Genomic DNA, 25,560 nt, shown 5'->3' on the forward strand with positions numbered 1-25,560 from the left:
TCATTATGCAGCAATGCATGAAAAAAAGCAGTCGGAGATAGTTGTTGATGTACTAAACACAAAACACAACTTTCAGCTTCATGGAATAAAAACTTGCACAAGTTGGATGGATCTGTTAGTCCTTGGATATGAAAACACCACAACAAAAAATGAATACATATGTGGAAAAGAATAAATACAATGTAATAAATAACATATACAAAATAGTAACCTGCATATAGGTTACAAAGCAAAAAATAAAGTGCAATTGTAATCACGTCACACAAAATGAATCAGTGCCTTAATGATGGTTTCAAGGTTCAAACCATTGCATTATTACACTATGGAAAAAATATGGAGTGTGTGGTCATATTTTTTTTTTTTTTTACGAAAAGACTGAGAAATCCACAGGCAGAAGACATCGTTTACAATTGAGAACATTTTTGTACCTCTTTTGGTCTCATATAGTCTTACACAGCTCGGAGCCACCTACAGTCGACAGTACTATAGACAAACACTAGCTCACCACTAAATGTCTAATCCAGTTATTTTATGAATCCACAACTGACCAAGGTGCTCAGTTTGGTAGAACCGGGCACTGTTGGATTGCATATTATTCTACATTATATTGTAAACAAAAATATCACAAGATTCCTAAATAAAAACACTGGCACTTTTCTTCTTTACAGATAGCAATAAAAAGTACAACATTTTAGAATGAATAGAAAAAGAGTGAGTGGTCATTTGTAGCCTATTAGCCGATAATGATTATGTTTTTGCGCACTTTCTGGATTAAAAATAACTTTAAAATCCATATTAACATTTTGCTATGTATTCACACACTAGGCTATGATATAAAATTGCACATATCATGATGGATGTGTATTTGCTCGGATTATTGCAACCCTTTTCTTTCTCATGTACCGCCTCTCAAGAGTCCACGATGTAAACGTAAAACTGGGGTCACCAAAATTGTTAGTGAATTTGCATAGTGCCCCTGTGCAAGATCATCTCATCCGCCACAGAGATACAGCCCTTTCGACAGATCCCAAAACAAACGTCATTCGTAACAATTTGGTGCCTTGGTCCATGTACTGAGTCATCTTCACTGTATGATAAGACGCTTGAAAGATTTTTGAAAATGACTTATACTGGAGCAGTTTGAACTGACGCAACATGGCACGGGATTTGCCCGTATGAAAATTGGTTTCTATTATGCTTTTTTTTTTATGAGCTCAAATCGTTTGGTGTCTGATCTTTTTAAGTTTCATTCATTTAATTGTCATGATTATATTTTTTGGGAATAGGTTGTAAGGTTGTAACAGGCATGTGTCTAAGTCAGAGGCAAAATCAGCCCAATTTGACCTATGATATACTGTATGACCAAATGTTAACAGGGAAATGCCCAGTACAAAAAAAAAATGGTGACGATGAATAATTTCTTCATCCTGGTAACAGAAACCAGTTTTCATACACTTCTGAATGGTTGTATGTGTGTTAAAATGTTCACAGTGTTTACTCCTTTAAAGTCTGCTTTGTCCTTAATTTCCCTTTTCATTGTTATTCATGTACAATGTCAAACATGCATTAAGACATACACGCTTTACTATGCAACTATACACACTGTAGTGCACAGTACATACACAGGCCAGTTAAGGTAGCACACAGTAGCTGATGCTGCTTGTTCACAACTTTTTTGTAAATGTTTTTTGGTCTTTCTTTTTTTTTTCCTCCAGATTTTGTCCATTTTGATAAATAATGATATGTCAGTATGACGCTACAGTAAAAGGCATTACATGGGAAAGTCTCTTGGAAAAGTCTTTGTCACTAGTGATGTTTGGAGCCTCGGCTGTTTGCTTTGTCAGACTGAGCCGCCTGACCGCCTCTACGTCCACCGCCCCCCGTGTCAGATTTTGCTGTGGCGTTCCCCCTTTTCTCCTCACTCACTTTTGTACCGTCTTTGCCTTTGACGCCCTCTTGTAACCCCCCCTTCATTGGTCCCAGTACAGTTTTGGCAACACTTGTAAGCTGAGTAACAAAGCTGGTTTTATCTCCAGGAGACATAGGCCTTGACTTGCTTGAAGATGGTAAGGGTGTGCAAGAACATGGCGACATTGGGTTTTCTTCTAGCGCCTCTAAGTGAGCTCTCTCCTCTTTCCCAGTGCGATAGCTGCTTGTCGGACCTGACAGCTTTTCAGACTTGGCCTTAACCGGAGCCTGTGTGATGACAGCCTGGACCTGCGTTGGTGCTGGCGGTGCCTGTCCTTTAGGTTTCATAACCACATCAGAACTTCCCGCCTTTTCTGTCGTCTCTGAACCTTTGCGCAACTTGGCCTGATTTGGCTCTGTGTTTTTCTGCAAATTTGCTTTGTCAGGCACTGGTGTAACTTTAGTTTTATCATCAGCCTTGTCCTTTGCTTTGCTAGCATTGTCAACCGTACTTTGTGGCTTGCTGTCTGGTTGCTTAGCTTTAGCTGCGCCTTCTGTAGGTATACTCTGCTGTTTACCATCTTGTGTTCCTTGCTGACTGCACACTTTACCCTTAGATGAAGAGTCTGTAAGGCTGTGCTGTTTGCCATCGTGTTGCTTAGCCTTAGCAGTGTTTTCCACCACTACACTTTGCTGCTTACTGTCTTGTTGCTTACTTTTAGTTGTGTGATCTATTAGTGTGTTTTGTTTCCCATCTGGCTGCTTACTTTTAGTCATGCTATCTGTCAGCACACTTTGTTTCTTCTCTTTTGCCCCGCTGTCTGTTGCCATATTAGCTTGTTTGGCATCTTGATGCTTTGCTTTAGCTGTGCTGTCTGTTTGTGTACTTGGCAGCCTATCACTTTTCTCTTTACACTTTACAGCTACTGACTCAGAATGTGAGCCAGTATCCACATAGCTATTTTTTGTTTCCGTGGCGGCTGCTTCCCTTAGTTTTACCACTTCCGTTGGAGTTGCACTTTTTTCAACCGTTTTAGCCTCAACATTGGCATCTCTATTGCTTATTTTGCGCGCTATGAATTCTACTGTTTGACTATCTTTCTCTTTAGTCGTGAGTATTGATTCGCGGCTTAGCGGGGATTCTTGTCGACCCATTTTCCTTGAAGGCTTTAACCCTGTGATTTCTCCACCCAACGGTGGCGAGGGGGATGATGAAGATGATGGGGAGGGAGGGGCTGGTCCGTTTTCCCCCTCAATTTCTAACAAACTCTGCAAGCTGTGTTCACAGTGAAAGGACTCTCTCCTGTAGTCACCATGGGCCACCTCCAGGCTGTGTTTGCGTAGGGACACCCCGCCAGTTAGAGGAGAGGGCGAGGATGAGGAGGATGAGGAAGACGGCAGGACCGGGGCACCTAGCTTCTCTGCCGATTGCACCCGCTGCAGTAAAGGGGACCTGGGTGGCTCTGCGCTTTTGGGACGGGGCCGGGAGACTGGGGGTGAGGAGTGGAGCTTAGCGGGGAAGGTCTGCGTGGTGTTGGAGCTGCCCACAGTATGTCCCGTGAGGGGCGGAGGGGATGAGGTGGTGGGGGAGGGGGTGTGGGCCAGCGGCGATAGAGGAATGTTGCCGGCAGACTTGCAGCGGGCCGAGCGGTACTGGCGGTGCAGTTTGGGGGAGAGACCGTGGAGGGAGCTGGGCCTCATGTGGTGGGAGGTGGCGGGGGAGTTGGGAGTGCTGGAGGCTGGGGAGCTGCTCTGAGATGAGTTGCCTGAAGGAGAGACAGACAGAGATTATGTGTCAACACCTGGGTCCTCAATCAGCTTTCCAAATTGAAAATGTCAGACCTATATTCAGATTTTAATATGTTTTTTGAGCATGTCATTTGTGTTTCAATATGGGGCCGTGCTTTTCCATTGTGGCCCCACGCCTTTGGAATCAGTTGCCTATCGAGATAAAACAGGCTCAGTTTTTAAAGGGACTAGATAGAAGTTAGAATAGAATGTAATAGACAAAACTTTATTGTCTACCATACCGTTTTTATCCATGTAAAGCGCCTTTGAGTGTCTAAAAAAGCGCTATACAAGTTTGATGTATTACTATTATTATTACAGCAATAGCAGAAATTTGCCTTTAGCTTGCTCACACATTCATGTTCATTTGCTCAGTAAATATAATAAAAGCCATAATACATTAAAATACATTATAAAATCATCAAATTCATCTCATCAAAGGAATAGGGAATGGAACAGAATGAGCGACATTAGGGGTTACAAGTTATTCAGCTCCTGGATGGCAAAGGGAACAAAAGTATTCCTGTACACATTTTTCTTGGCAACAGGAAGTGTGTATCTCTGCCATGATGGAAGGAGCTCGAAGTGATGGGACAGTAATTTTTATACTTGCTAATGCCACAACTTTATGAGTGACAGTGCAGGATTTTAGTGGCAGTTGTGGTGAATGGGTCTGGCCTCATTCTTGAATGCTTTAAGTAGGGGGTAGATAATATATAATTTTAAAACATTTTTAAACTCTCCGTCTAGTCCCTTTAAGTGACATCTTAAAACAAATCTTTGTCAATCACGTGCCTTTGAAAATGTTTGATCCTATGTATTATTGATTTTGTATATAAATACATAATTGAAATGTATGTTTTATAATATTGATAATGAAAAAAAACTACTGAATCCAAAATTATACCTCAAACACATGTGCATTATTTGGCCAATACTGTATATATGAAAGGCCCAAGACGTACCCAGATAGGGTGACTCGATGTTGGTGCGGTAGCTCTGAGTGGGAGAGCGGGCTGACAGGCCATGTGTGGGGGAGCCCGGCAGACTGTCTCCTGACGACAGAGAGCGGTTCAGAGAAGACAGACTTCGGCTGGTGTGGAGCAGATTCGACTGCTTGGTGATTTTGCGAAACAGGGAGTTGCGCTTCTTACTGTAATATAGAAAAATGTATATGTACTTATGAAGACATGAAAATAAGTGAATTTTTTGAAAGGAATACCCAAAAGGAAAGTCTATAAATCATATTACACATTAAGGTTCTATAGTAGATACAGGTTCTAAAAAAACCACAACATTAATCCATAAATCAGCATATCCTCAATAGACATTCTCCTGCCCTCATCTCAGTCACAGGATAAAGAGATGTTGAAGTCATCTGAAACCCTGCAATAGCAATGATGGTATTATGTGGTGACTCACTCTTGTCCCTCCTTGGCGCCGCTCCTCTTACTGCGGCGGGCCATTTTGGATTTATAGCTGGTTTTGCGGGCTGGACCCACTTTAATAGAGGTGTTCTCAAATGGAGTCGTTGTAACGGTCACCTTGCTTCCGCTCTGCATATTAAGACAAATAGATTTAAAAATGTTCACACAATTGTGTATTTGTATTGTTAGTAGACTCTTCTGTACACTTGCTGTGAAATTGTCATGCTATTTTCTGCTAATTGTTTACTTTTCTCACCTTGAGAATGAGTTCCACCACCTCAGTGTGGACAAGCCCATGGACGGACTCTCCATTCACATGTGTGATGAGGTCACCTGCACTGAGTCCCGCCTCCTGAGCAGGACCGCCCTCCTCTACATGCTGAAAAACAAATAGAATCAAAGATGACATAGTGCATTTGTGCATATCCTTCATTTGGATTAGTACTAGATACAGATGACTAGATCTACAACTCTGTAAAGCCATCCTTTACAGCCTTTATAAACAAAACAACAGCAGCTCTTACCCAGACCATGTGATGCACACTGTACACGTCACTGTCCCCCATATAGACCCTGATGGCTCTGAGCGTGAAGCCGTACTTCTTCCCTGAGCGGTGGATGGTGATGGGGGAGTGTAAGACGCTGACCATGGGGGAGTAGTCCCTGCTGGGGGAGGAGTCCCTGGACGAAGCATTGGATGAGAGGGAGCGGGGGGACATGGGGCTGGCAAGAGGGGATGCTCCATGTTGCTCAACTAAAAAACAAAAAGATAGAAATCATCAGCTGTAGTGCGTTGTCTTGGCCCTGAATATATTTTATCCTATTTTACTGTGGAAGCATATTTCAAAATGAATTTACCTGCAGGGATGATGACAGACAGAGCAGTGGCGGAGGCAGATTTGATGACTTTACGCTTTTCCCCCTCTGTGGTGAGCTGGTGGTGATGAGCCCTGCGCAGGACCAGATCAGTGATCGCCCCTCGAGGCCCCTGAGTGTCTGGAAGCCCCAAAACTGTGGCGCTGACAGGAAGAGACACTGAAGTATCGGGTCTGAGCAGCTTGTCTGAAAGAATGAATACAGCAAGTTTATTCAAATGTTTTTGTTAAAATGAACCATAAAAATAAAATAAAAACTCATCTCCCTTAACTCAATTGGATGACAACAGGAAATTTAAGAGCCAATAAAAAACATTTTTACCTCCTGATGTGATAGAAGCACTCTCTTTCAGTAAAGCCCGCAGATCTCCCTGGCTGCTCCCAGCTCCTGTAGCGCCCTCTAGGGACGATCCCCTGGTCTTCCCGGCGCTCTGCCTGATCTGCTCTGACTCTGAGGCCAGTCTGTGTGGATCCATCAGAGCAGAGAACCTCCTCCTGACTCCAGAGGGCGGGCTGGAGTCACTTTCTGTGAATGATGACTCTGAGCAGGACAGACGTTTCCTGCAGAGACATTAACATTTATGAGAGATACAAATGACTTTTATGCCACAAAAAAACGTTTCAACCCCCATTTTGTATTAGTGTCTACATAGAAAAATGTGCCCTCCTCATCATTCAGCCAGTGTGTCGGGGCAACCTGTCAGGAGCAGTGGGCGACTGCAGTGCAGAGCTAGGATCCTGATAAACTAACTAATGATAAATAAATAATAAAAATACAGGACTGTGTTTAAAACTGAAACTGAATGGTGGGATCATTTATAAGATAAGATAAGATAAGATAATCCTTTATTGATCTCACAATGGAGAAAGTCACATGTTACAGTCGGCATTCAAGAAGATCACTCAGAGTGTGAAAAACAGACAGGAAAATGTGCAACCAGTTAAGTAGTATAAAAATGAGGTATCTTATGTACAATAAGTAAAGCAAAAATCTTAGGGGGCAGAAATATAACAATAGGGAAATAAACAAAAAACAACACACTATGACAGCAGCTGCACATGTTTAATGCAAGCTTCTTCTTTTAAAATAATAATATAAAAAAAAACGTTGTCAAAACTGTGTGCAGAACAAGTCAGTGTGACTTTAATTAATGAATTGAATATTTCTACAAGAGAAAGACTTTTATGCATGGTTTTCAGTAATAGTGATTAAAGCTGAACTAAGTAACTCATGCCCCTAGAGGCCAGAAGCGCCACTGCAGGTGTCGTAGCATGTTGCGTGTTTTTACTTATTAATTGTCCATGAGAGTAAATACTACTCTGACAGAAAATACAAAGAGAGAAAGGGATATTGTACATCCAATTACACAATGGAGATAATTCACTCAAACTTGGCTGTAAACACTGCTAAAGTGGCGCTAGCCCACAGTTAGCTTTGCCGCTAGCCTGTTAGCTTCTTCTTTGTGATTCCATTAGTGTGTATTGCGCCTCCGGGTCGGAGCAGGGAAAGCTACAAGGGTGGTTTTCTGGCCAGAGACACCAGGGGGAAAAGAAATACCCCAATCATCCCATTAATACTTGTATTACCCCCAGAGGGACTATGAACGGGATTTATTAAGGTAAACAAGTTACTTAGTTCTTCTTTAAGTGTTGTGAATGTTATTGACTCTTATTACTCGATACTGGATCTACTGGATTAAAAAAAGGATATTCAGGATAACATTATTTTTCTCTCAAGCCATTAATACTTTCAAACATAATTTGCACCACTGCATGGAAATGTCTGTACTTTCTTATAGCACTCACAGTTCAGGTGACCCAGCCCTCCAGCTCTTGTCCCGGAGCGTCAGGCTGCCCAGACTCTCTCTCTTGGCCATCCTCTCCACCCGGTCCTCCCGTGGGCCCTTGTGCTCTCTGAGGGTGACGCCGTGGGGCTTGTGTTCCAGCTGAGACAGATGCTCCATGCTGCTGTAGACCTGCGGGCAGCGCATACTCACTCCACACCTGTCCTCACCCATGAATCTTTAATACAATGAACAGATTTTTTTTGGTACCTTGCTGAAGCGCGGGGAGCAGGACTGGAAGTGGTGAATTTCCACAGGTTCATCATCATTAGTGTCATCCTCATCGTATGAGTGAATGTGGTGGTAGCGCTCGGAGCGGGCTGAGGAAAGAAGATATCAGAGAGGGCACCGGTGATTTCTAAATGAACCAATACTTTAAAATTGAGGTGGACAGGGCAAGTATTTTGACTTGATTTATGGTATATAGTACTGAGGGGAAAAAAACTAAATAGGCATAAATGTAAAAACTGGCAAAATTTCAATATATTCTCTATCTTGCGATACCCTGATACCCAGAGATGGCGCTGTGAACTTACTGTCAAAATAACTGGTGTCCTCCTCAGACTCGAGGTGAGGGATGAACTCTGCCTTCTGCCTGAGCAGGCTGTTCCAGTCCACCTCCAAGAAGAACGGGTGCTGCTTCACCTCGTACGCGCCACCTGCACCCACAAACAGAGAGAAGTCAAAAAACAAGAGTGGCACAGGGTTCAAGAGGGAAACAAACCAAGCGTTACTGACCTGTGCCCAGTCGGATGAGAGGGTTTGTCTGCAGCAGAGACGAAATCATGTCCTGCGCTTCTACAGGCAGAGCTTCATCCCCTTCAGGCCATTCTATATCATCTACAAGACACAAAAATGGAAGAAAAGAAAGTGTAAATGTGAGGCTTTTAAGTTTCTTTTGTATATAGTTGCTGCAAATGAATGAAGTCTGTTTGGGGTTCTGCTAGAGTGAATGGTCAAGTGAAAGTAAAAGTTGCCTTACCGGTGATGACTTGTCCAAACAGCTCTTCAGGCGTGTCCCCAAAGAAAGGCACACAGCCCACTAAGAACTCGTAGAGGATGATGCCCATGGCCCACCAGTCCACAGGTTTACCATAGCCCCGACGCAGGATCACCTCTGGGGCAATGTACTCTGGAGTTCCACACACCTGACAACACATAGACTCAACAGCGTTAAATAAAGTCTAAAATATGTGCTGTTTAATGTCAGTGAATCGCGTAGTAATGTGGCATAAAAAGACCAGGACCCAAACCTCCAAAATTGTGGCCCAAAGTACATCATATACTATACGTCCTAAAAGGGGGCTGTGGGGAAAATCTTTATAGTGTATTTTAACAAATATTGGATGATTGATGTGTATATATAAACAACTTTTTGGGCAAAGGTTCTATGCTGGAGGGTCAAATTTGGCCTGCAGGCTAAGCGTTGCCTTTCCCCTATATAGGGCTTACACATTGTACTTAAAGCAGAACTAAGTAAGCAATAGTCACTACATGTTGCGTTTTATTTTTTGCTCATCAATTGTCTGTGAGTAAAATACTACGCTGACAGAAAAGACAAAAGGTGAGAGTAACTTTGTACATTGTGCCACAACTCAATTACACAATGGAGACAATTTTTTTCTCTCAAACTTGGCAGTAAATACTGCTAAAGTGGCGCTAGCCCACAGCTAGCTTTGCCCGTTAGCCTGTTAGCTTCTTCTTTGTGATTCTATTAGTGTGTGGTGCGCCTCTGACCCGAAGGCAGGGAAGTTGCAAGCGTGGTTTTCTGGACAGAGACACCAGGGGGAGATGAAAGACTTCCCAATCAGCCCCTTGTATTACCCCCAGAGTGACTACGAAAAGGATTTAAGGTAAACAAGTTACTTAGTTCTGCTTTAACACCCAAAAGAGCTGATTAACTGATGGTACAGCCGATTTCAATGAGGCTTTTACATCTTTTCACTCTAACTTTACCGACAGCTTGCCAGTATAGATGCTAGTTCATATTCCTCTCTGCCAGAGCAGCCCACTTCTCGAATGCTGAGATGAAAGGACGTCTGAGGTTTTCATGTGCAAATGAACGGAACTGTGGCAGCCATGTTGGACAGGCAGTAATGAGAAACTCAGGAGACCGAAATATCTCACCTGACTGTACTAATGAGAGGAGAATACTGGCTCATTGTTCTGCCAACTGTTATTCCAATTGCACAATGACAAGGAATATGTTTGCATAGAAATGAGGACATCAAAGACCGATTTATATTTAAACGCAGCTTGGATCACACCATCGCGCATCACTACAGTCCTAGAGAGAGTGTCTTGAAGGATTAGTCTCAATGAATTATTCGTACCTGTTTATCCAGGAACTCCCGGGTATCCTTCTCGATGTGCCCTTCATACAGGTTTGTGGTGAGGTTCATCAGGCCGATTTTAGACAGGCCAAAGTCAGTCAGCTTGATGTGTCCCATAGATGTAATCAGAAGGCTGCAAACATTTATGAAATCATTAACTCAAGAAGTGCAGAAAAACATATTTAGAGGTGTTAAGTTGGATATAACATTCATAGCATAAGTACTTGGTAACCTTTAAGTAGCCATTAGCTTGTGCAGTGCTGTCTGTCCTTACTTGTCAGGTTTGAGGTCGCGGTGCACAATGCCATAGTTGTGCAGATATTCTAAAGCCAGGACGGTCTCTGCGAAGTAAAGTCGAGCCATTTCCACCGGGAGAGCACCAATGTTCTTCAAGAGAGTGGCACAGTCTCCACCTGTGGCCAAAACAAAAGCCATGGACATTCATAGTTGTACGATTCTGAGATATTGTTATGGTTTTAACAGTTTCACGATATTAACAATTGTGTTTTCCCACCTCCACCCTACATTCACATACCAGCCATCATAACCTGCTTTATTTTTGTTAATACGTAGTCCCCTCAACACACAGTTGAGTTGTAAACTAAAGTGAAAAAAAGAAGACTATCAGTTCCGTACCTTCCACGTACTCCATGACCATACAGAGGTGTCTCCTGGTCTCGAAGGAGCAGAACATGGAAACGACAAAAGGGTTCTCAGCAAAGGTCAGGATGTCCCGCTCTACAAAAGCCTGTTGTATCTGGTTCCTCAAGATCAGGTTCTGTTTGTTGATCTTCTTCATGGCAAAACGTTGCCGTGTCTCCAGGTGTCGCACCAGATATACAGCTCTGCACAAACACAAGTTTCACTTAAAAAACATTAAACAATAATAATGTACTTTTTTAATCATTATTGAGAATGTTGCATGTTTTGTGATCGGTTGTTCTATACCTCCTAATTAGCCACCTACCCGTACGCTCCATTACTGATGAGCTTGATGGTCTGGAAGTCGGCTTCTCCTGGAGGCTTCATCGTTTTTATTTTTCCCTAAAGATCACATAATTAACAGGTGAATTTTAATGTTTCATTAAAAATCCCTCATTTGCTTTTTAGCTTTGTCTGTGTGGGCGCCACAGGCTGGATTAAAAATATCGTTAAATTTTTGCCGACGTAGTGCAATCCAGGCAGCTGGAGCGGTGCCTGGAGCGAGCGGTGCTGTTTTAGTGCTGGAGCATAAATTAGCTAAATGAGATGGATAACATATGCTGAGTGATCAGCAGATGGAAGGCTGTTTCAGGCCCCGTCAGACGGGTGAGTGTGCAGTTAATGAGCAAAAAAGATTAGTAAATAATAATAATGATCTAATGTCTCACCTCAGCAGAGTCATCAGTTTCGGGCGTCACAGGGCCCTCGCTGTCGTAACTGTCCAGGTTCACCATTTCTGCCAAAACAGACGCATGCCACTTAATGTCAAAAGGATATTGAAACTAGAATGTCTGTTAATTGTAATACCTTTTTCACTGGTATTTCACCCATTTTCTCCCCATTATCAAGTTGAATTTAAACCGTAAGCCTTTCTTTTTTGCACATCACAATCCCTAATCTGTATTCCTTTATATGCACGTTCAAAACATTCAGACAGCGGAGAGAAGTTTGTGAGATTGCAAAACAAACAAATCCCAGTACATCAATGCATAACTCTGGATTTACGATACAAAAGGTTCATAATACAATTTAGGCTGCACAAGACTGTGTAATGGTGGTGTTATGCTTTCTTAATATACATATTCTATGGCGCACAAAGGATTTTACCGCAGTACTTCCACATTCAGTTATAATGCTGGTGAGGTGAATCTAGCATGTGGAAATCACTACATTGCAGCATAGCTATTTACAACATAATGCTAAAAAGCAGATACTTTGTAGTGAAAGCAAACAAGGAGCTGCTTATAGAGTGTATATAATATATTAAAAAATAATACTTTTGAGTTTTAATTACAACAATAAAAATAAGTGTAATAGGCTGTAAATGACCCTGTGGTACGATGAAGGATTTTGTTGTACTGTACATAATAGCATAGAGGACAATTTGGTGCATAATGTTTACTTGTACTGTGCCTGTCATATAAATTAAATATAAAGGTCGCTCTCACCTTCGATGGGGTCCCGGGTCAGGCCCAACTGGCTGATGATGTAGCGAGGAATGTCAGTCTTCATGAGGTGGCCCTCTTTGGCATGGTCCTCCGCTGCTTCCAACAGATGGTAAAACTCCTCTGGGTTAAACTCCTGCAAAATACAACAACGTTAATGACCCTGCACAGAAAACTACCGAGATACAATAGTTCACAACAATATATAAAAAGTACATGTACCATTTGCAACGCTCACTACTTGACATAATGTATAGATGCAAACTTTTATTCGAGTCCACTTAATCCACACTAAACTGTGATCTCATACAAAGTAACACAGCTATTAGTACAAAACTATGGGACTGTCATTTTGCTAACATCATAATCTTTGCCTCCGATCTCTATTCATTCCCCAATCAAAGCTGCATGATTGAGATTGCTCTGATCATTCCCCATTTGTCCTGTCAATCACAATAATCGGTGCGTCACAGCCCGTCTGACTCATCCATGGAGACGTGAGCGAATGGAACAGGGCCATATTGGGTCAAGCTCGAAGATCTGCACAATACAGAAAGTTGGCCGTCGTCACCAGCAGCACAGGGGGTGGAGGGGGGGGTGTCATTAGCCGACTGTAGCAAGGCAAATTTCCATCTAAATGCTAATGCCGTCCAGACAGCGTGTACAGGGGTCCTTTGTGCTAGCCTGGCTGGGTTCCGTACATCCCCCTCGTGGCGTAATATATCAGTGCTTAAATACTTATAATAGGCTGACAAATGAGACATGGGCTCATGTTTATTTAAAGCAAATCAATTTGTCAAAAAGATTTAAAAGGGGGTGAACTGTGGAGCTGTGTCACGGTGGAAGAGCTACTCTTAATCTGGCCTGGATTTGAAAATGAGACGTGTGGGCTACAAAGTGAGTGCCTTCTCTGGGTATTGCTTTACACAAGGCAATGTGAATCAGATTGTTTTGCTTTGTTATGTGGTTTACTTTATTTTCAGGTAACTTAAACTAGACTGTACCTCTGTCAACTTTATATAACATGTCTTTTATGACCCAAGAAGGGACTCTATTGTACATTTTTAGTAGTAGATGAACCCGGAGCACCCACAGGAAACCTTCGCAGACTCCACACAGAAAGGTCCCGTGTATTTTAGTTCATCTTCTCACCAGACATTCCAAGAGCCGAGCTGGTCTGGAGATGATGATGAGCAGTTTCTTCACCATTTCTGTGATGAACGTGACCTCTGCGCTCTCTGATCGCTCAATGGCCTGGTGACAGAGAAAAGATAAGGTGTTATGCAACCGACGCGGCTTTGCTTCTTACAAAAGGCGCAACGAGAACAAGATGGCAGGCAGTAAATTCTATTGCGATCAGACAGTCGGGCAGATGCAGACCGAGAGATACCCGTTATCCTCCCACCCAAATCACAGCAGCCTTTATGCCACATTCACCACTTATTCAGAACTTTATCCTGCTTTTCAGTCTTAGTGATGCTCTCTGTTTCTAACAAATCTCTTTGAAGTATAGAACCTAAACTAGTTAATGTACAGTATTTGACTTCACTGTCACACTCACTTCATGGATGAGTTTCTCCAGATTCTCCTGCAGTTCAAAGAAGTAGACCGAGGTGATGAGGGCTTCCTGTGCTTTGGCGAGGCAGTCCCGGGCCAGTTCGGCGATCTGGTGGTGGATGAAGCTCAGGGCTCCGTCTGCCAGAGGGAGAGTGTTCTCTGGAGAGTAGGCGTGGATGAACTCAGCCAGGCGGCCCTCCATCTGAGTGGTGGCCTGGTAAAAAAAAAAAAAGAGTGTCAAGTTTTAAAAGATGCTCTTATCCATAAACCGATACACAATTATTGTACATGCATTTGTATTCCTAACAAAAGGACAACTAAAAATCTAAAGTTGAATCTGATTTATATTAGTGACAAGGTCCATTATCTTAACAATCCAGCCGCATCCAAAACTCAACACCAAACATTTTGCTGCATCACTAAGGCTAAGGCTTAAACAGTAATTCAGCGAATGGCACGCTCCCAAAATAAGAACATCTCTTTGAACCCATAATATTTCATCTCATGAGAAAAATGAAATAACTTTATGACCTACTGAGCAAACACAAGGCTCAGCAGTGTCTCCTAATCCCATTTGCTACATTTTACAACCCCCAAGCACATTTAGACTTTTAGCTGCACGGTATTACATCCAGATGCCAAATCGCAGAGGATTTTCAATCCGTTTGTTATTGTGATTTTACGGGATTAGACATGACATTTTGTGCTTTTTGTGAAACGTAATGCTGTGTTTCGCGCTCACCTTCGGAAAGCGCTCTTTGTACACATGGTTCATCATCACTATCTCATTGTCGTAACAGGAAGACGACCGTCCTGGGCTGCAAATAAATTAATAACATTGATTAAAACAGTATTTAAAGCAAATCTGTTTAGAATATAGTCAGTGAGGATTCTACTCTTAACTGTGTTACATTTGTAAAAAAGTGGTTTAATCCTTAGATTAGAGCTACATCCATAACCAACTAACAAAGCACAAATCATTTGTTCATTTGTATTTGAATAACCTTTTAAAAATTATAAAATAGTGTAATCTTAATTTTAAGGCTTTACTTGAACATCTTGACAGTAATGTTACCGGGAGCGTAATCTGAAGCACGGGGCGTAGATCTGCTCTACAGGGTTATCAAGGGAACAACAGGGTCTTTTGGCAGAGTATACTGTTGATGTGCTGCACTGACCTGAGACTGCGAGAGCGCGGCCTCATGTGGGGAGAACAGCGCCCCCCATCGTCGTCCGTGATGCTCTCGGTGCTGCCAAAATGCTTGGAGAGGAAGTGCAGCTCGTCCATGGTGGGCTGGAAGGGCAGCTGGTGCAGCCGCTCCTGGGACGAACTGGACGACTGAAGGAAACAGAGAACGTACAGCACATGTTATGCATTTGAAACACCAAAAGCGATCCAAACTGCCACTACCAAGTTAGTGTGATTGTGTGACTAGTGTTGGGTCTGAGAAGCTTTTGTTTCTTTTTCACTTGACGTTTTAGTACGAGGTTATAATGATACAAAACACATCATCCCGCTCAGCATGGCTCCTCTGACAACAGGCAGTGGTTCAGCTTTTGCATTGCCAACTCTTACTTTATTTCTTCAAACTGGTCTGAAGATTCAAAGTATCATCATGACATCTGAGTGATTGGCAGCCTATTGGCTTATACATTTTAGACTTTTGACGTTTGAGATCTACGAGAGCCTCATAATAGTCTTACACAATAAACACATGTGTCCCGTAGGTGTAAATCTATCTGACAGAGTGGCCATGTTGGACTGCACCGTCCGTCTACCATTATCACACTGCCATCAATCGCGGATCAATCACAGTGACACTGATTGAACACACAGTTCAACAAAGGAGAGGACATTACTCCCTGCAGCTTTTACATTTCAACTAGTGCGTAAATGTGGCCTCTCTCACTTCAGTCTCTTTCAAAGAACATGTTTAGTGAAATATTCATCTGATACACCTTTACATCTACTGCACAGTAGTTATTAAGGCACTTAATCAAACTAAAACATGCTGTTGCATCTGCCAATATCACTGCTAATCTATTGTTGCAAAAATATATTGTTACTACGAACCTTTCTTTGGCATGGCAACATTTGAAATCTCACATAATCGATAATCCATTCACTTTACATGCAGCACAACCCCCTCCCGTCTTCCTACCCCCCGTCCCATTAGAGAAGTGGCCCCATTCATCTGACGCTGCTCTTATGTAATAGTCCAGTCAGACGCAGACTGAAGCGAAGGAGCGGTGACGTGATAAAGGTTAGGGAAGGGAGAGAGAGAGAGAGAGAGAGTTACCGTGGAGCTGGGAGTGTTGGTGCCATAACCGGACGAGGGCAGAGACGCCAGAGACCACCTCCTGCCGTCCGCTCTGCGAACACGTTACATCACTCAGCATCAGCAACACCACACTTTGTACGGCAGCACTCCGAATTATACTATAGCCTGCACGTCAACTCTTCTGCAGTGGCAGCTCAGGAAATAGGAGGAAGGATACACAATTTCCACCAATTCCAACTTTTTTCACTTTGACACATGGACCCGTGTGGAGAGTGAGCAGGTGATGTCACAGCATGAAAACGGGAGACAAAATGATGTGTGCTTTATTTGTTTAGAACCTCATAATATGAGGTTCAGCACAGTGCAATCATCAAAACTCAGCAGTCGACTGGAGGGCAAGAAAGTACAGAAATTGGCATAGCCTATGTTAAATACTGGCTGACAAAGGGGATTTATGGCATGGGAATATACAGGGGATTGTTTCAGACTCAGTATATCAAGGCATAATAGGCTCTTTTTCCTTGTACATCTGTTGAAGGCATGGACTTAAAGCACTGATATATTAATGAAAGATGAAAGTAGTGACAATAAATGCAGTAGTGGTGCCCGACGAGGTGTCCATTATCAGAAATAACTGGATGACACCTCGGAGTGCATTATCCCGCTTATGCCATGGTCCCACAAACTGAAACTGTTCATTGGGGGGCTGTTTGCTTCTTCTTTTTTTAAGTCCCAGGCAGGAGTGATTTCACTTTTTAAGCTGTTTTACCTGAAGCTATTTCCAGCTCAATTGTTTATCGTCACTATGGAAACAGCTGCAGTGGAATGATTGAACTGTTGGTGTAGATTATCAGAAAAAATCTACACCCTCCACTCCAGCTAATAAGAATCAACTATTCACCCAGACCATGGTATAAATTTACATAAATACAAGATTTCCACACAAAGCATGTTTATATGACACACAATAATCATCACTATTGCTGCTGTGTGGTGAGGAACAACAACAAATAATCCTGTCGATCTGCCTTTTCCTTCCAACAGTATACCACTGAAAACGTCTTATCGGCCCGACAATACTGGCAGATCAATATGTCGACCTGGCCCAAGAAATGGCTCAATAACATTTTAAAACTTATCAGGTTTCTGCTACACTTTGAGAGTTTGTAGAGGTCATATTGGTTCATTTAGGGTAGGGTCATGTTTATTTGTATATTTTGTTGTTGTGGCTCTGGATAAACTGCCTGGATCCAAGTTTAAAAAAAAGATAAGGCAAGATATAAGACATAGGACATGAATCGGCCTGAATCAGTCACCATCAATAACAACAAGTCGAATGGGTGTGTTATCAGCGGCTCTGACCTTCTGGACGAGCTGAAGGAGAAGTGGGCCGGGTTACTGGGGGAGAAGTTTCGGGGGCTGTCCAGAGGGCTGCTTCCTGGAGAGATAGATGAACCACAGTGTGAAAGACGGGCATGTTTAAACAACAATACGTTTCAAATTGGACGCCTATTAAAGACACTATCTACTGTTCTGATAACGATGATGTATGCTGGTGCGTGTGTGGCGTATTTGTGCATACCGAGGTGTCCCGGGAGGGGCAGGGGTGAGTGGGGCCGCGGCAGAGTGGGAGACGTGGTGGTGAGAATCAAACTCTTCCTGTTGCTCGCGCGACAGCTGCGGAAACACAGAAGAAAGAGTTCAGTTTTTCAATACTGGTCAATAAAAGCCTAACTAATATGCAGTATTAAGGGAAGTGCCTATGCAAATGCAAAAGGAAAGGATGAAGAAGACACAATTTCCCCAGTCATCCATCTTTGTCCAGATAAGAGCGCGAGTGTAGAAGAAACAAGGCAGGCAGAGATGAGGATCTGAAGGTTTAGTCACGAAGTAGCCTTGCAGTAAAAAGAGCTCCCACAGCTTGGTTTATGTGCCACAAAGCCAGCAATGCAGGCTTTCATTAAATGTAAATATGAAAATGTTCGGGACTTCGGGTCAGAGAATAGAGCTATGCAAAGAAGCCCATCTCATCTGCAGTGAGGAGACACTCTCAGCGTGATCACATGGGGGGCACATGTGAGAGACTGCAGCTCACGCACACACACGATATCACTGTTCCGCATAAATCGCTCTAATTGACTACAGGACAACAACACAATGAAATGTTCTCAAAAATGTGAAAAGGGCTTTATTCTTACTATTCTTTTAATTCATTCTGTACCAACTACCATTTTCCACAACAATGGCACAATTCCATTTGCGACCAAAGACACAGCTTCTGGCCCTTTCTTGTTCCTCGCTGATGGACAGTCTCTCAGACAGCACGGGGACAGCACAGGGGCAGCCTGTCAAACTGTCAACGCCACCTCCTAATTATAACTGCACTGAATGTCCAGCCCACGGTGTCTCACCAACAGGACGCCACTTTACACAATAAAGCAATAAAGTGGGATTCTTTTAACCTACAGCGTTTGTTAACTGTAACCAGGTGGTGGAAAGAAACAAAGTTTACTTAAGGTGTCCACACTGTCCACAAATCCCTTTACACATAAAAAAGATGTATAAATGCGCCAATGTGAACTGTGTGACCATGCTAGACATTTGCCGTAGACTCTATTCATTTCACCTTGATGATTAAATGTTTAAAGCACATTATTTCTTCCTGAAATACAGTAGAGCTAAATATGCCATGATCATATAGACAGTTTAAAAGTGATCAGCAGAGGTATGACAGGCAGCCACTTAAAGCTAATGCTATTGAATTTAGCGCCTGGTTTACAATAAGCTAATTCAACATAGTGATTTAGTGTTATCTGCTGCTGTGGCTAAAATATTACAGCGCAGTGACTGAGCTGATGTGCTGCAGCGCTTTCATTACATTCTTGCACACAAGAAATAGGATCAGTGGCATCTATAGCAGACTTATGTACATCGATCTGAATGGCCAAGGCGCTCCATCATTCCTTCACTCAAAACGCAGGGTTTAATCTTCAATGTAAGGCTTTTACTAAATGATTATGAGGATAAGAAAACCAGAGAGGAAAGGTAGCACAGAAGCAGTTTGTTAGTTTACTGTTGAGAAATTTTCTTTCTTCTTTAGTCACAGGCTTTTAAAAGGGAAGCAAAGTACTCTATCTTGAAGTGTTTCAAGTTAGGGCTCACAATAGGGTAGCCAATAGGGTAGATGTAGGAAATAATTCTCATTGGTAATATGAAATACAATTGATGAAATGTGGCTAGTTACAGTTAAAGTGTACTTCATTGTCTCTGTAGGGAAATCTCCATTTGACCGTCTTTCAATGCCACTGGGGCCCCTGTCCAGACTCAGGAGCACTGGGCAGTGGCTACATAGGAGGAGGATAAGCTTCTTGTGGACGTTGTAGGTTGAGGAATTGTATAATGGTTTAAAAGTTATGAGGTGAAAAAGGTTTCACATTTCTATCTACACAACCTCAGATACAACTGGTGCATATTTTCCAAGTGCGGAGCTGAACATTCTTTCAAATCAAAGCATTACTAACCGTGCTATTCGGGGCTAATGGATCCTCACTGCTGCGGGAAATCAATGCAAGCCCGCGGTAAACACCAAAACACTCCACGCCATTGACTTTATCTATGTAAACATGTAGGCACATCCCAAAACCTGTTTCTTAACACGATGCCTGTGGCCAAATGTTTGCTCAGCGGTCAATCCAGATGAAGATTACAACAAACCCTGGGTTATGCAAGGGGCTTTGCGAAAAGGGCAATATGCACGCACACACAGACGCTGCTGCCAATATGTCGCAATATTACAGGTTTGGTATGGATGAACAATTTACATGTGAACCAACCAACAACATGTGCGGTCAATTATGCACTGTGTGTTATTGAGTAGGAACATTTGAGTTTGCTTTGTGTCAGGACTTCTTTTGAGGAGACCGTCGGTGCTGTGAAGTCCACAATCAGCAAAAGCGATAAGGAAGCGATAGAGAATTCAACATGCTGGAGGGCAGAGAGTGCGCTAAAGTCAACATGACCCACTTCTGCACGTGCACAGCCCAGATACGAGTGGTGAGAGGCAGAACGCGGGTGTGCGCCCATAAAGCCAGACAAATGGGAGCCTTTACCGTCAGCATGTTCTGCCATGAAAGAGCATTAATATTGATTCAAACCTAAAACAGTGTGCAGGAGGTGATCTACAGCACAGGGCTAATAGACTGGGGTCCGAAGGGGCGCATTAAAAGGTTGTTACGTGAGAGTCTAAAGGGCAAAATGTATGGGGCATTTGTTGCTTCTTTACAATATGCCCAGAGATAAAGTAGAATCCGAAAGGGCAAGTTTTCCTCCAGACTTCTTTCCCCGTGCACTTTTGAAGTCCATATGTATGAGGATGTACTTGCAACACACACAAGATGGTACTGCATTAAGCTTATGGATGAAAAGTTGAGTGAAATTATTAGAAGAACACTGTGGGTGGAAGTGGCTCAGTTGGTGGAGTGTTAATCACTAATCCGAACGTTGGCGATTTGATCCCAGACTCTTCACCCAACGTTCCCCCTTTGTCTCTGCACACTGGCAAAGAGCTTGGAGTGCCCAGCGGAGGAAGAGGAAAAGGAAAAGGAAGAGGAAGAGGAAGAGGAAGAGGAAGGGCTCTACAAATTTGACCTTATCATTTCATACACCACAAGACTTGGCAACTTTCTTTATCACAAAGTAATCCTAGTCTGTGACCCGCCTCCGGATAAAGCGGGAAAAAAATGGACGGATGGATAATACTAATCACTAGAAACACACTTAATTTAACCTCTTAAGCCCTGCCTTAACCAAGCGCATTTCCTCCAGTTTGGCTTTTACCAAATCTAAAAGGTTCTCGGCTGGAGCTAACAGACTTAAGGCCAGTGTAGCGGCTCATTTGAAAGCTAAGACCTAGAAAACTGATCTGAACGGATATTTATTCTTGTGTTGTCACTTTTTTCTTTTTCATCTTTATTTGTTTTGTTGCTTTTTCGTGGCTTTTATTTTACTCTTCTGTTGCTTGTTTGTGCTTTTTTTTTTGTGTTTTTCTTGTCACATTTTTGTTGCTCTTTTGTTCCTTTTTGTTGCTCTTTTGTGGTTTTGCTTGACACTCTTTGACACCGTTTTGCCGCTTTTTCACTCTTGTTTTCTTCTCGTTTTTCACGCTATTTTGCATTTTTTTGCCTAGAAGCGTTTGGCTTGATTTGGGTAATGCCACTTTGCAGAAAATGAGCTTGGTTCAGGTGGTTCAACTATTTGAAAAACTACAAACATTCAGTTATGATTTCCTTGTTTTCTGACTTTACTTCTTTGTTAGCCCTCGTTTGAGAATTCATTATGGCTTTCTTTAGTGCTTTAAAAAAGTATAACTGCGATAAAAGTCGATTTCAGGGCGGAAGTTTTTTTTTATCTAAGACTATTCTGGGCTGATGTCATACTTCCATTTAGTTAGAGGTCCTTTAAAAGGAACTTCTGCTCGTGCCTTCCTGTCCAGAGGGGGAAAGAGGCGTGCGGTGAGGTCATGTGACGTGCCGTTGCTACGGAGACGGTGTGGGGAGCGGCTTTGACAATGGCACTAAGGGACCGCACGGGGGGGAAGAGACTAGTGCTATTACAGGAGAAACTCAAGTTCAGCGTGAGACGGGGTGGGTCGTTCTCACACAATGAGCGCAGCACAAAGGGGAACTAGGCCGTTAGCGGAGTGGCATTGTCTGATCGAAATGTCGCCAGTTGTCATTATGGCCGTGTACGTTCTCATTCGACAAACGCTGGGCCATTCTTTAAGCTCACCTAATACCCTGCGTGTTACCTTAACCCTGGCCCCTCACAGTCTGAACATCAAAACAAAGGCTATAAGGAAACCGGGACAGCTCATTATTAGTGTAGGTTAAAAGCTTAAGGGGCATAGAAAGAGTCATGAAGTTGCCACACAGAGGAGCCATCAAAAAAAAAGCCAGTGAGTTAAGTTGCACAAACAAACAGCTGGACCAAGAAACAGGCTGTGACAAGAGATTTCATTTGGGTCAGTGGAAGGAGGACAGCATGCAGACTTGCTCTACTTCTGCTCAAGGGCAAGTAGAACATTTTAATATGAATGAAAGTCAGACACGGATAGGACAGAAGCAAAACTAGGAAACTCAAAAGGGCAGCAAGATTTAGGAGACAATATGTACAATATAATGGAAAATGAACTCTTGGTAATCACCCTATAGTCAGTTGCTTAGAAAGTAGTCTAATCCATTCTTTCCTAAGTGTCTGTAATGAGCTTAAGCGGGCTCCACTTTGAAGCCAGCCTTGTTAGCTTTATTGATGTGCGCTTTATTGATGTAGCTTTATTAATGACACCTTCCTAAGGGAAGGTGTCATTATGCAAAGACAAGATGAAAGTTCAAGTATCAATGTTATACTTGCATTTCTACAAACTGTTATTTGACCGTCTCATTAACGTGTGTGACTTAAAGACAGTCGGATGCGGATGATGCAGTGTAGAAGTTGGCACAGCGTCTGGAAAATGATCTGATTTTCTACCAAGTCTGTAGCCTGAGGTCTGTTTTGTGACGTTTTAATTTAAATCTAACCTTTGAGGAAAATGAACTCTTCAGCTAACGCAAGACGCATGCATTTCAGAACTTGGTTGTCGAGGCGTAAGCTCCATGATTAGCAGGTTTTAACATACAGTAAGAAGATTACATGGAGACAGGATATTTATCGTATCGTTAAATTCTTAATAATCACTGTCTTTGTAATTCACTAATTGCGACCTCTGTGAATAAATAATAGTGTTGTCCTTTGGGTGCTCTGTTTTCACCCCATCTACCTAAGCAAGAGCAAAAGCAGAGATAACCGAGTTCTCCTCTACCAAACAAACAAATCATTTCCACAGACATTATACAGCGCAAAACCGAGTTGACACTAAACACACCTCTTTAAATGGCTTCTTGCTCCTCATTCATGTATAATTGGAGCAAATCCAGTGGCACTTCTCAGGTCTATTGTATGGTTAAGGTGGCTTGGCTCTCTTTGTGTTGCAGAGGTTTAATGCCTTATTTAGTTACTCCACGGGAATATGAGAGGCTATTGTGCGCAAGGCCGCATGACAATTGTGCGACAGTGAGTCTAAGGGCAGTCACTTAAGTGGGTGTGTGCTCATGTTTTCTGAACCAGAGCAAGTGAAAGAAAAACTGATGCGCTTTCATGGTTAAAACATCTGTACTGAAGTAGGGCCAGAGAGGGTACATGTGGTTGACTCACGTAACCCTAAGTGCAGATACATAGAGCGCTTCAGGGCCGAGCGCTTTCCCCTCCTCGTTCCCCTTTCATCTCCTGAGCATCCTCCTTCACTTTCATCCTCTTAAACACTCCTCCACTCCTTCGGACTATGTGGAGGACTATAATTAATTTTACATGGTTAGGAGGAGGGAGAAAAAAATATATTGGGGGAAAAAAAAGGGAAATATTACAGAACAATTTGTGGCAGTTGTGCTCAAGGCTCAAACGTGCTCCCCAGTCAAAGTGCTGAAGAATAAAGAGCTTTAATCCTTTACCAGCGGGACGTCTGAGGTCGCAGGCAGAGACGCAGCGGGACGACCACAAGAGGAAAACACCTGCAGCTCGAGTGTCACATTACTACTTCACAGCAAGTCAATGACAACAATTATCATTGTGTGGAAGAGAACTAAGAAAAAAGGATTTCTGACCACTGTCCTTTCTGCCCATAAGATGTCAATAAGGCATAAGCAGGGAAATTGTTTCTGATCACGGTACGAGAGTGTAACCCTGTCGATACGTGTTAAGCAACTTTGCAAACCTTTTATGTTAGAGATATGTTAGAAAAAACCCAAAGATGTTGTTAGCATTTAGCCTCTCCTCCTATGCGTCTTACTGCGCAGACGTCGAAGTGCTCCTATGCCTTACAATATAGTACCCCTTTATGTTCACTTAGAAAATCAACATGTAACTATACTTGGATCTTGTAACTACTCATGTAACAGTATTTAAATAGGGAAAAAGTGGAAGAGCTTGATCACTTCTAACTTCACCCCTGTTTGGCCCCATAGAGGAGAGGAGGAGAGGCTACTTTGGTCTTTTTGCGTGAGCGCACATGTAAAGACCAGACATTTCCGCATCGACTTGTCTAAGCTCAGGTAAGAACATATCAATCTCAGTATGGAAAACGGTGGCCTGTTCCTTCAAGCATCGGACATAACAATGGAAAAAGAATTCTGTATCAGCACAAATAGCTTTTGATTCCCAATTAGGTTCATTAGGTCTTTTAGTAATGATGACAAAATGTTGTTATAGCCAGGAAGACAGAGCCAAAAACTGTTAAAATCAGCTGACCAGACACATCACAGCAACACCAAGTGACACCTTTGTAGCCAAAACTGTCGGGTATGAAGTAACAGCTTTAGATTCCATTAAATCTATACATGGGTTTCAATCACGTGGCTTTTTGAGGACTTTTTTTTCATTCAATAGATAAAATATTTTGTTTTGAATCCTTAATTCCCACGTAACAGTCCTCATATTTCATCCGAATACAATATATCACTACTATAGTATCTGTATAGGTGACCATGGTAGCTTTTGCTCCGCCCTGAATTCATGCCCCCAACACGTGTTCTCCTTTTTACAAGCTGTGGAAGGCGGCTCAACACCAGCGTCGAAGAGCAAAGAGGTGTGAGTCAATCAATCATATTCTTTGACAAGACGTCTCGATCGGACCTCATTGACCTCGCGCTCATATGACCACTCTCAGTTGAGCGCGTGAATCAGTCGGTACCTGCAGCCCAGTCAGTCTCCCGGAAACAAACTCACAGTGCACTGAGTCACCGCTAATGTACCCGATTACAGGCTTCATTCACACCAGGATCGAAAACACAGCACATCCACAGCGGGAGATCGGAAGTATGTTAAAAAAAGACTAATCAGAACGGTTGTTTATGAGCACACAGCGAGAGTCAAGACCTCGAGAGGCTAAGAAGAGAATCTTAAGGCAAGGTTGAGTCAAGGTTAACAGCAATGAGTCATAAATTACCCCTAGTACTTGAATTTACTGTCGTCACAACATCTCTCAGTAGGGCCTGGCGCAAATGATCTTCTCTCACTACTTTGAAATGATTTTGTTCATTGTGAAACTTTCGAGTAATGAGGAATATATTTATTTTCATTATCAATAGAGACATTAGGGCTGTAAATAGAATAGAATCAAAATCGCAATTAAACAAGAGTGAATCACAAAGATCACAGTACTTGGGCTGCTCCACACTCAGGGCCATCGGCAATTTGAGGCTTAATTTTAATGGGAGGTCATTTACACCCAGTTAAATCCAATTTAGGTCTATTCGAAACCCTTTTAAGATCATTGTTTGTCTTGATTTGTTCTAGGCCAGGTGGTACGTG

The 25,560-nt window shown here is 42.6% G+C and overlaps 1 protein-coding gene across 1 annotated transcript in view; it reads right to left on the reverse strand.

Moving 5' to 3' along the window:
- Positions 1-1,414: 1,414 nt before the first annotated feature.
- The window catches only part of mast1b (microtubule associated serine/threonine kinase 1b), a 36,424-nt gene continuing 12,278 nt past the window's right edge, over positions 1,415-25,560 (reverse strand). Inside the window, exons 3-27 of the mRNA XM_079564050.1 lie at positions 17,744-17,838; positions 17,524-17,599; positions 16,180-16,252; positions 15,058-15,218; positions 14,622-14,697; positions 13,884-14,093; positions 13,475-13,576; positions 12,326-12,458; positions 11,546-11,613; positions 11,143-11,219; positions 10,812-11,020; positions 10,450-10,588; positions 10,176-10,308; positions 8,825-8,990; positions 8,581-8,682; positions 8,379-8,501; positions 8,053-8,162; positions 7,805-7,974; positions 6,321-6,559; positions 5,982-6,185; positions 5,648-5,877; positions 5,380-5,502; positions 5,119-5,252; positions 4,662-4,849; positions 1,415-3,674 (exon numbers count right to left, since the gene is read on the reverse strand). Coding sequence (XP_079420176.1) covers positions 1,807-3,674; positions 4,662-4,849; positions 5,119-5,252; positions 5,380-5,502; positions 5,648-5,877; positions 5,982-6,185; positions 6,321-6,559; positions 7,805-7,974; positions 8,053-8,162; positions 8,379-8,501; positions 8,581-8,682; positions 8,825-8,990; positions 10,176-10,308; positions 10,450-10,588; positions 10,812-11,020; positions 11,143-11,219; positions 11,546-11,613; positions 12,326-12,458; positions 13,475-13,576; positions 13,884-14,093; positions 14,622-14,697; positions 15,058-15,218; positions 16,180-16,252; positions 17,524-17,599; positions 17,744-17,838 — 5,209 coding nt within the window. The 3' untranslated portion in view covers positions 1,415-1,806. The remainder of the gene's footprint in view (positions 3,675-4,661; positions 4,850-5,118; positions 5,253-5,379; positions 5,503-5,647; positions 5,878-5,981; positions 6,186-6,320; positions 6,560-7,804; positions 7,975-8,052; positions 8,163-8,378; positions 8,502-8,580; positions 8,683-8,824; positions 8,991-10,175; positions 10,309-10,449; positions 10,589-10,811; positions 11,021-11,142; positions 11,220-11,545; positions 11,614-12,325; positions 12,459-13,474; positions 13,577-13,883; positions 14,094-14,621; positions 14,698-15,057; positions 15,219-16,179; positions 16,253-17,523; positions 17,600-17,743; positions 17,839-25,560) is intronic.

This window comes from Gobius niger (genome assembly GCF_951799975.1).
Source record: "Gobius niger genome assembly, chromosome: 10".
NCBI lineage: Eukaryota > Metazoa > Chordata > Actinopteri > Gobiiformes > Gobiidae > Gobius > Gobius niger.